The following is an 11,373-nucleotide window of genomic DNA, read 5'->3' as shown; positions in this document are numbered from 1 at the left end:
TTTGTTTACAACAAAACAGAACTACATTTTTGCCATATTTCTAGTATTTCTGTGTAGAAACATACTGTATTTTTTGCTGTATAAGACTCACTTTTTCCCTCCTAAAAAGTAAGGGGAAATGTGTGTGCGTCTTATGGAGCGAATGCAGGCTGCGCAGCTATCCCAGAAGCCAGAACAGCAAGAGGGATCGCTGCTTTCGCTGCACAGCGACCCCTCTTGCTGTTCTGGCTTCTGAGATTCAGAATATTTTTTTCTTGTTTTCCTCCTCCAAAAACTAGGTGCGTCTTATGGTCTGGTATGTCATAGAGCGAAAAATATGGTACATAGGAAGCTGCCTTATACTGAATCGGAGGATTGGATCATCCACCTTGGTATTGTCTGCACTAGCCGGCAGCAACATTTCAGGGTTAGGTAGGGGAGATTCCCAGTCCCACTGAGTCCAGCGTCCAGTTCTCACAGTGGCCAACCAGGTGCTCATTATGAGAAACCAGCAAGAAGAATCTGAACACAAGAGCAACTCTCTTCCGTCCTGCGGTTTCCTGCAGCTGGAATTCAGAAGCGCAACAGAGTCATCTCCTCCAGCGCTTCTTGTGTTTCCACGGCTCAGTGCTCCGGCCTCCCTGGGTCTGTGCTCCGCTGCTTCGAGGCCTTGACCCAGCAGCTCTGCTCATGTCAAGGTGACAGCTGCAGATGAGAAATTGTGGCTTGCTGGGAACAAAGATGACCAAACCCTGGAGAAGGAGGGCAGAGGCTGCTTTCATGCTGGCAGGGACCCACCGCCGGCTCAGATGGGAAACTTCTGTGCAAGCGCCTCCTGTTCCCCTGGGAAGGCGGCGAGGGAGGGAGGTCCACCTATATATATCCCAAGGCGGTGCAACTCCGGGCAGGCCAGCCACTTCCATGCAGCACCATGCAGCTCCCATCCCTCTGCCTTCTCGCGGGGCTGATCATCTCAGTGGCCAAGCCAGGGCTGGGAGGTTAGTGGAGAAGGGTGTGCAAGCTGAGCCAAAGAGAAACATGCGTGTTTGTGTGTGTGTGTGTGTGTGTGTGTCTGTGTGTGTGTGTGTTTGGGTGTTTGGGTGTTTGGGTTTGCAAGAAAGAGATCTCTTTTTTTCTAATTTTGTTAAATTTGCTTAGTAACATAACATTATTATATATAATCTATAAAACAAAGAATACAAAACAACATTCATTCATACTACAATGCATAACTACATAACATTAATATATATGGTTTCTGAAAAAAGGCTTACATAACAAAATCAATACAAAATACCATCCGGTTTACCTTTTTATTCTTATTCTTATTATTTTTCCCCTCCACCCCTCCCCCCCCCCCCCCGGTCAGGCCTTCCTTCTTCATATCTTTATCCATGTACACAGTCTGTTCATGTGAGCTTGTGTCTTAGGGTTGGCTCCCCCTCTTTCTATCCAGTTCCTGTAAAATGCCCATTTATTTGTGATTCTTTGGCATTTGTTTTCCCATCTATCCTCTGCCCCTATCTGTGCAAATATTTCTGATTGTACGTATTCAAAAACATAATCATTCCATTTTTCCATATTCATTTGGCCTTTTCTTCCCATCCCAGAGCAATAACTGCCATTCCAGCTAGAATCATAATATTGTACAACTCGCAAGAAAGAGATCTGACTCTTCTCATGCACAATCAGAGAGTTCCTCTCATCCCATCTCCAGGAGCTGCTATGAAGGGATTTGAAGCTCAGGGACCATTTATTTTTTATTTTACTAATTGCATTTATATCTCACATTTTTCTCTCCAAGGAGCTGAAGGTGGCGTACGTGGTCCCCCCCCTTCCTCATTTAATCCCCACACCTGTGAGGTAGGCTAGGCAAAGAGGCACCACCTGCCCCCCCCATGGTCACACCCAGTGGGCTTCATAGCCAGGTGTGGATTTGAACCCTGGCCTCTCCCAGGTCCTACTCTGACACCCTAGCCGCTACACTGTACTGGCTCCCACTTAGGAGACTGTCTTCTCCTGAATCAGACTGTTGGTCCATCTAGTCCAGTGTTGCCTTACACTGACTGGCAGCAATGGCTCTCCAGAGCTTCAGGCAGGACTCTCTGCCAGCCCTGCCTGCAGCTGCCTTTGGGGATTGGGACCTTCTGCTTGCAAGGCAGCTGCTCTGCCACTGAGGGATCAGCAGCTCCCACTGGCAGCCTTTCTGGAAGACCTTCCTCTCCAGAGAAACACCCTCTGGAGCAGAGGAAGTCACAGGAAAGGCCGGCCGGCCAAGAGGAGTCAGGGCTGTGACTTGTCTCTGACAGGCTCTGCTGCCCAAATGGTCTCTTCTTTTCCACAGGAGGTGCTGGAAAGGGGAGCCCGCTGCCCTCAACTCCTGCCTCTGCCCTGGAGAAAGCTGGCCTGTGCCCACCAGGGAGGAACCCGGATGCCCAGCCCTCCGAGGTCTTCTGCCTCTCTGACGCTTCCTGTCCCAGCAGTGAGAAGTGCTGCAACATGGGGACTCTGAGGATCTGTGCACATCCTGCAATGGGTAAGTGTGGCAGACAGAGGATGGGAGCAGCAATGGTGAGAACCGCCTGCTCAGGGGAGGCCAAATGGTTGACTTTCTACAAGCACAGAGTTAAACTATGGAACTCGCTCCTGCAAGAGACAGGTGATGTCCACCAGTCTGGATGCCCTGAAAAGAGAATTACTATATTTTTCGCTCCATAAGACGCACCTACCGTATTTTTCGTCCCATAGGACACTCCGTCCCATAGGATGCACCTAGTTTTTTGGGGGGGAAATAAAGGATTTCCCCCCTTTATTTCCCCCCAAAAACCAGGTCGGGGAAACCGAACCAGGTCGAGGAACAGCGGAATGGCGGCGCTGCGCCTCCCTGCTGTCCCCCGAGCTTGTGGGGCTGGCTGATGTCTGTCCGGCATGCGGGGCGCTCTGCTTCAGGGAGCCCCATGCGGGTACTCCCGCAGGGCTGCCTAGGCTGCGGATGTCTTCCTGAAGCCTGGAGAGAGAGAGGGGTCGGTGCGCACCGACCCCTCTTGCTCTCCAAGCTTCAGCGAAAGCCTGCATTCGCCCCATAGGATGCACCCAGATTTCCCCGTCATTTTTGGAGGGGAAAAAGTGCGTCCTATAGGGTGAAAAATATGGTAGTTATTAGAGGAGGAAAACAAGAAAAAAAAATATTCTGAAACAGTGGATATATGATTTTTGTGGTTCATGCTGTGGCCACAGACATGTGATCTGATGGTGAATTTTGGTGACCCAATGCAAAAATCCTGAGGATCCATGTGGATCTGTGCTTTGTAACCACGTTTTTACACCATTGCAGCCCCAGGCAACAGTGGGTGCGTGATTTTTTTGGTGCAGGCTATAGCCATGGACATGCTATGTGATCTGGTGGTGAATTTGGGGTGACCCAATGTAAAAATCCTGAGGATCCATGGGCTTTTACCTCCCCCCTCCCAGGCAGCCTCCACTAGCGTCCCTTATCTCTCTTCCGATCCCACCGATCAGCTGCTTCCTTTCAATACCCCCTTCCCTCTTGTTTGCCTTAGTTTGTTTTCCTTAGCCAGAACAGTTTTTTGCTCCTCCTTTTCTTTTAATTTCTCCCCTTATTGCTTTAGTCTTCCTGTTTCCCCCCTTTGCGAGTTTGCTGTCTTTACCTCCCCCCTCCCAGGCAGCCTCCTTTATCTCTAGCGTCCCTTATCTCTCTCCCCCATTGGCAAACGATCAGCGGCTTTGTTTCAGCACCCACTTCCCTCTCCCCCCCCCAAAAAAAAAGCATGGTCTGCTTTTTGCCCTGGCCAATTCAGCTCCAGGGACCACACATTCACTCCATAAGACGCACAGACATTTCCCCTTACTTTTTAGGAGGAAAAAAGTATGTCTTATAGAGCAAAAAATAACGTAGGCAAGTTCATGGAGGAGAGGACTCTCAGTGGCTAGTAACCCCGATGGCTCTGCTCTGCCTCCAGAGTTGGAGGCAGTGATGCTTCTGAGTACCAGCTGCTGGAAGATACAGGAGGGGAGAGTTGCTCTTGCCCTCAGGTCCTGCTTTGCAGGTTTCCCATTTGGGCATCTGGTTGGCCACTGTGAGAAGAGAATGCAGGTCTCCCTCTGGAGGTTGTGGATTCTCCAGCACTGGAGGTTTTTAAGCAGAGGTTGGATGGCCATCCAGGGCCTTGCAGAGCCAAGAAGAGGCCCAGGCCAGGTAGATAATATGCCCCCCCTTTTTTACTCTGGGGATAACTGAAGTCTTATAAATAAGTAAGTATATAAATAATTTTCCCAAAAGTTATGCTGACAAATAATTTTATTTCAAGGCTTGAACTGTATCTTCATATAAAGACCAAATGGAAAATATAGATATACAATAGTGCAATAGTACGGTATTTACCGTATTTTTTGCACCATAACACTCACTTTTTTCCTCCTAGAAAGTAAGGGGAAATGTCTGTGCGTGTTATGGAGGGAATGCCTACGGGTGGCATGCCTACGGATTTTCCTCCTCTAAAAACTATGTGCGTGTTATGGTCGGGTGCGTGTTATGGAGCGAAAAATACGGTACATTTAAAAATGCTTTCCTAGCTTTCTTTTCTGCAAATTCTTGAATTACATAGGAAAAATCAAGCAACTTCGCCTTATCGTGGTTTATGTTTATCATTGCTAAACCATTTAGGCGTTCTTGAGCCATTGTTGATCGAAAGAAAGACTTAATTCATTTTGTGAATATGCTGACCGAGGCCCCCTTTGGAATCTGAGGCTCAGGCCAAGTGGCCTATATGCCCCCCCCCCCCCCGTCTGGGCCTGTGGCCATCGGTCATGGATGTTTTAGCTGAGATTCCTGCATTGCAGGGGGTTGGACTAAATGACCCTTGGCTCCCCTTCCAACTCGACCATTCTATGCCTCTATGGTTCTCTGACTAGATGGGTTATTGCCCTGATTCACCAGGGCTCCTCTTATCTTCTCAAGCCTCCCCTCACCCCTGGCCATTGGCTCAGCCAACTTTCTGCCATGAATATTCAAAAGCACTCTCAGTGTTTTGGAGGGAAAAGACTCTGTTCTGAAATGGTAACAAAAAGTGGCTCAGAGATAAAATGCTTATATTCCGTGAACAGGAAAGAGATATTGAAACATCCCTCCTGATTCTGCCTTTCCAGCAGCAAACCTTCATAGAATCATGGATTTGTAGAGATGGAAGGGACTCTAACCCTCTGCAATGCAAAAATCACATACATCGAAGCCGGCAGACAGGCGCCATTATTTCTGTTGAACATGAATTTTAGAGAAAAAATGTCAGTGGGAAGGGGGCCATAATTTTCATTTAGCTTGGTTTCTTGGCAAGATGACTACCAAACCAGGGTGAAAGAATCAGCTCCAGGAATAACCTCAGCAAAGACCTGCAGTAGCAGCTGGATCAGGCCAAAGGGGCCCCATACAGGCCAGCATCCTCTTCTCACAATAGTCCAGCAGATGTCTCTTGTGAGTCGAGGACCCGCCACTCGCATAATAAGTCACACAGACACATTATTTTAGGTTAATGGGCGAAATTAGGCCACAACTTTTATTGGTTACAGCATGTGAGTAGTAATGGCTAAGGCACTGGATGAAACAGCAATGCAAGACTCCACCGGGAGTCATATCCGGGTTAACAACCAATGGGAGGAGCTTGTTGATGCAAATACAACTGGAAGCTCCCCCATGATGTCCCTGGGGGTCGTGCCATGGCCCCGGCCACCAGCAGGGCATCAGACAGGATCCACGCCCGCCGGATTCCTTTAACAGAATACCTAAAAGGGGTAGATGATGGTGCATACCCAATCCTCCAACACAGCACACCTATTCCAATGCCTAACCACTGATACCAGAAGTTGTGATGAATTGCTACGAGCTAGGCGAAAAAACCAAGAGGCTGGTGCCAATTTGCCAAATGGATAAAAAAAAAGTCCTACCAGGCCCCTTGGGCAACCAACCAAAGTCCATAGCAAGGTCAATACGCAAAAAGAAGCTGACCTAAGAGGGAGGGAGGGAGGGAGATCCAAAGAAAACAGGAACAGACTGGGAGCTGAGTGCTGCTGCGGCTGTTTAAATGCGGCTAGCCCCGCCCACCAGCCGCCCTATTGGTCGGCTGGGAGGCTTGGCCATGGCAGCAGAAGCAATCAGGAGCAGGGAGCCAAGCACGCCTCCCTGCCCCAGCGGGAAGCTGCTCCTGCTCACAACCCCTCCCCTCTGGGAGGAGGAGAGGTCTTGTGGGAAAAACCACTAGCAGGACCTGAGCACAAGAACCACCTCCCTCCCTGTGGTTTCCAGCACCTGAGATTCAGAAGCACTGCTGCCTCCATCTGTTGAGGCAGAGCAGAGCCATCCTGCCCAGGAGCCCTCCATAGTCCTTTCCTCCTCCATGAATCTGTCCAATTCTCTTTTAAAGCCCTCTAATCTGGTGGTCATCACTGCCTCCTGTGGCAGGGAGTTCCATAGTTTATCTATGCATTGTGTTCTTTCTTTGACCTCTCCTGAATCGTCCGATCTTCCTGAATCCATTCCAGAACTTGCATGACTCCTGCAGGTGAATCAACCACAACTTTTTATCTATCAAGCTGGAGTTGGGAGGAGGAGGTCAGGATGAATCTTCCCTCAGCACTGAGTCACCAGCACAAGCCCTGAGGCCGCTCTGAGGGACAGGCTCCCTGGCCAAAGGGGTTTCTGCTGTGGGAACACAGCATCCCTTCTGGTCTGTCTCCTCCTGGCTGGGACAGACCCACAAGACCTCCCCACTCTCTGCTGACTCAGTGCCTGACCTGCTCCCACCTGGCTTGGCCTCATCTCAAGAACATTTCTGGAGGAACCTCGCCTCTCGCTGAAGTCTTCGCCAATGGGGTGAAATTCCGTTCAGGTCACACTTCAAGACAAACCGGCCCAATTTGCTCTTTCCAAAAATGCAGGGATCCTTCAAATTTTGCACTTCTCCAGCACGGCGCAGTTTCCCACATGAGAAATCTAATGAAAGAATAAGTTAATAAGTTAGAATATGCAGGAAATGTAAAAAAAAAAAATTAATTTAAGGAACCACAGAAAGAGGAGGAAGGAAGTCAGCTTTTGAAATGTGAGAATGATTGTAAAACTACTGAAATGTATATAACTGAAAAGCACAAATAAAAAAATAATCCTTTTTTTTTAAAAAAAGATGAGAAATGTGTACAAGAGTGCAAATAACAGGGGAGTGTGTGAATAAAAATGCATGCATACGTGAAACTAACATGCATGCAAACATGCAAATTCCTTGCAAAATTTGTATATTCAGTCAAACTGCATAGACAAGCATGTAAATTTTCATGGAGAAAATGGTGACAAGCCATGACGGTTATACTCTGCCTCCATGTCAGGCACAGTAAATGTTTCCAAATACCAGTTTCTGGAAACCACAGGAGGGGAAAGGGACCTTGCGCTCAGATCCTGCTTGTGGGTTTCCTGTTGAGGCATTTGGCTGTCCACTGAGAGAGCTGGAGGCTGGACTAGATAGGCCACTGGTCTGATCCAGCAGAGCTCTTCAGTGTTCATATGGTGAATTTTCACGAAGAAAATCCATGGCAATATGGGGAACTGAACTTGAGTTTGGAAATATGAGATATCACACTGGCAGATTTTGGTCCCCATCCCTCTTCTTCCCCAGTGAGCCCAGGCTACTGTCCGAAGCTCTGCTCTGGTCTGAAGGAGGCCTGCCAAGTGAGCTGTCTGGATGACACCTGGTGTGGCCCCGGGGAGAAGTGCTGCCCTGACGATTGCCACATGCGCTGTGTGGCAGCTGCCCCAGGTAAGCGGGGGTCTTTGAGCTGGCAGATCTCAGCTTGGGAGAGGGAAGCTCTCGCCTGTCTTCCTAACCAAAGAATCACAGAACTGTAGATTCAGAAAGAATCCCCAAGTCCAACCCACTACAAGGCAGGAATCATAGCTGAAGAAGCCCTGACAGGTGGCCTTCCAACCTCTCCAAGGAGAGACACACCCTCCAAGGGAAGCGCGTTCCACTGTCAAACAACTCTTACTGTCCAAATGTTCTTCCTGATGTTTAGTCATAATCTCCTTTCTTGTAACATGAATCCATTGGTTGAGTCCTACCCTCCAGAGCAGGAGAGAACATGCTTGTTCTCTGTTCCATGTGACAGCCCTTGAGATATTTGAAGAAGATTATCATATCTCTGCTCAGACTCCTCTTTTCCAGGCTTTGTTGTTTAGTCATTCAGTCGTGTCCGACTCTTCGTGACCCCCTGGACCAGAGCGTGCCAGGCACTCCTGTCTTCCACTGCCTCCCTCATGTTGGTAGCTTCAAGAACACTGTCCAACCTTCCCATCCTCTGTCGTTCTCATCCTCTGTCATCCAGAACTGGACCCAGAGTAGAATAGACCTTATGCCACATGCATAAGACGAAGCAGAAAATGGGAGATTCAGACCAGTCACTAAAGGAAAGAATCCTTCACTCTGCATGCAGCTAAACTATGGAATTTGCTCCCACCTGGAGCACTGATGGCCATTCATTTAGATGGCTTTAAAAGAGGATCATGGAAGTGAGAGCTGGACCATAAAGAAGGCTGATCGCCGAAGAACTGATGCTTTTGAATTCTGGTGCTGGAGGAGACTCTGGAGCGTCACAAGGAGGGCACAAGGAGAAGGGGAAGACAGAGGACGAGATGGTGGGACAGTGTTCTCGAAGCTCCCAACATAAGGGAGGCAGTGGAAGACAGGAGTGCCTGGCGTGCTCTGGTCCAGGGGGTCACGCAGGGACACGACTAAACGACTAAACAACAACAACAACAGAGGATCAGACAAATTCATGAAGCAAATGAAGGCAATTGAGAGCTGGTCCTGGGAAGACAAGCAGCTGCCTTATTATCCCTTGGGCCTCCTAGCTTAGCACTGCTTGCACAGACTGGCAGCAGCTCTCCATGATTTCAGGCAGACATCGTGATGTTGCTTATACCCAGTGCTTTTTTTCAGGGGGCACTCCAGGGTATGTAGTCTGGCACCTCTTTTTGTTGTCGTTAAAAAGTGTGGCACTTACTGCAACAACTTCATGGCCAGCACCTATTTTTCGGGGGGGGGGGGAGAGCACTGCTGATACCAGGCATTATTTATTTGCACATGGCTTAATGCCCAGATGTGCTGAGTGAAGAAATCCTCCCTCTTCAAAGATCTGCCCTGGCTGCCAATTTGTTACCTGGCCAAGGCTTCCCTTTGAGTAGATAAAGCCCTCCAGAGCTCAGAGTCAGTTCAGTCCAAGAACCGCCTTCCCCCGCAATCTAAGTATCCCGCCAACCGCTTTGACCTTCGTAATGGGCACATAACGTTCCTTCTCCGCTTGCGAGGGGTTGAGCTTTCCAGGTGGCAACAATGACAACATTCTGGCACTCGCTGCCTGCGAAAACGGTAGGTGCCCTCCGTGTTGCCTCTTCTAAATCATGGTGTTCATGTCTAGGGAACAGACTGAAACAGGTCACTGGGACAGAAGATTAATGGCAGCCTTGATGGGCAAAGGCAGGAAGAGGCCTGGCGGTCCCAAGATCGGGGAGCAAAATAAACACTCCAAATCAATAAACTTGCATAATTAACATCAGAGGACAGGAATGCCGTTTCTGAGGAGGGGGGAGGTATGGGCACCCCCGGCCTCTGAGAAATCTGCATTCTGGGCCTAACCCAAAGTGTAGACACTGCAATACATGTCATGCTGAAAGGCTCTTGGGCAGCAACCTTGGAGCAGGAAAACAAAGGCTTCGACTGAATGGCGTTGTGCTGCTTTCTGCCCCAGTTAGGCCTGGCATCTGCCCACGGAGGATGGCACGGCCGAATGGCACCCCCTGCGGGAACCAATGCGAAGATGACAGAGACTGCCCTGAGGACCAGAAGTGCTGCTTCGCTGCCTGTGGCCTTCAATGCCTGAACCTCTCTGCAGGTACCAGAGCCGTCTCATGAGCATCTCTGGGGCGCAAAGCATGGGGGTGGGGAGTTTCCAGGTGCTTCACTTTCCTGCATTGCAGGGGGTTTGACTAGATGACCCTCACGGTCCCTTCAAACTCTACAATTCTATCATTCTGTGATTCTAAACTCTCAGGCGCATCCAGACAAAGGTTGAAAATGCAGGCATGGCCATCCCGTCTGATTCTTCACCACGACACCAAACTTGCTAGCCAGCCGGCCTCTCACAGATCAAGCCAGGCCACCCAGACCTTAGCGGTCAGCTGCTTACAGTGCAAATAGTTGCAGGTGGCTCAGGCAAGCAAGCCCAGCCACAGCGTACCAGATGAGAAAAGAGGGAAACTCACAGACTCTCCAAACTGGGCACCCTTTCCTGGGCAGAAAAGTCCTGGACAGGCAAAGTCCTTCCTGGTTTCTGGTCCCCACAGAAAGCAAGTTTGGGATGAACCCACAGATACTTACAGTTATCTGTGTCACATGACAAGGCAGGGATGAAGGAGGTGCAGCGATACCTGGAAAACAGTTGTAGGAAAGAGCAGAGGGAGGAGGGAGTTTTGTGCCAGTGACCCTCCTGCTAACCTTATTTGCTCAATGAAATGCACCAGCAGGTTTTGTTTGCCAAACTCGCTGCTGGATCTGAGAGAAGGTGGCCAGGAGCCAGTTCCCAACTCTCTGAGAAAATCCTCTGCAGCCAGTTAAGGCCTCTTCACACAACAAACCTCTGTCTTTCCCAGCTGTCTCCCAGGAATAGGACTGAGCTCAGAGAGGCTGTGGGCCAGGGAGCCTGGAGAATGGGAGAGGTTTGTTCCTGGACAGGGGTGTCTTTAAGCTTAGGGTTAAAATATGAAGGATTTGGAAGAAATGCGCCCAGGTCTTCCCACATTGCCAGGAGGTAAAGGGACCAGTGGCCATGATCTTCGTTTTTTTGATGTTGAGCTTCAGACAATATTTTGCTCTCTCTTCTTTCACCCTCATTAAAAGGTTTTTTTAATTCCTCCTCACTTTCTGCCATCATGTTTACTTAGGAAATATTTATCCAGGGCAGTTCGCAATGACATAAAACACAGCGAAATAAAAGCAGCAGAGAAAACAACAACCCAAAGACATCATTGGAAAAGTTTTAAGTACGTGGGCTTGTGTGACCTGAAAGAAAAACAGTCCCTGGCAGGTCATCTGCGCACATGTGTCTCTTTCATCACACAGTAAATGTGGCACATAGGACAAATCAAATGTATTTTTTGGCACAGTGATTTATTTGTGCAGTTTAAAGGGTTGCCAGACCCTTTCTCTCGTGTGCATTATTCAAACAATTTTAATGCTTCTCTTCCTTTTGATTTAAAATGCTAAACCAACTCCTATTATTATTTATCGTGCAGTTTCCAAGCACAGAAACCCAGTATACAGTCATTAAAACATCAACATC

General features: G+C 48.9%; 1 protein-coding gene across 6 annotated transcripts in view; it reads left to right on the top strand.

Moving 5' to 3' along the window:
• The first annotated feature begins 901 nt into the window (after positions 1 to 901).
• The window catches only part of LOC309372891 (uncharacterized protein), a 29,261-nt gene continuing 18,789 nt past the window's right edge, over positions 902 to 11,373 (top strand). For 4 of the 6 annotated variants that reach the window (XM_081916939.1, XM_081916938.1, XM_081916937.1 and 1 more), the window contains exons 1-4: positions 902 to 977; positions 2,324 to 2,515; positions 7,656 to 7,796; positions 9,784 to 9,927. In XM_081916939.1, coding sequence (XP_081773065.1) covers positions 911 to 977; positions 2,324 to 2,515; positions 7,656 to 7,796; positions 9,784 to 9,927 — 544 coding nt within the window. In that variant the 5' untranslated portion in view covers positions 902 to 910. Of the gene's footprint in view, positions 978 to 2,272; positions 2,516 to 7,655; positions 7,797 to 9,783; positions 9,928 to 11,373 lie in introns of those variants that run through there. The other 2 variants (XM_081916936.1, XM_081916940.1) reach the window with 2 other exon arrangements.

This window comes from Podarcis melisellensis (genome assembly GCF_964234715.1).
Source record: "Podarcis melisellensis genome assembly, chromosome: 6".
Classification (NCBI taxonomy): domain Eukaryota; kingdom Metazoa; phylum Chordata; class Lepidosauria; order Squamata; family Lacertidae; genus Podarcis; species Podarcis melisellensis.
Note: the sequence above shows the minus strand (reverse complement) of the source record. Positions and strands in the feature narration are given on the sequence as shown.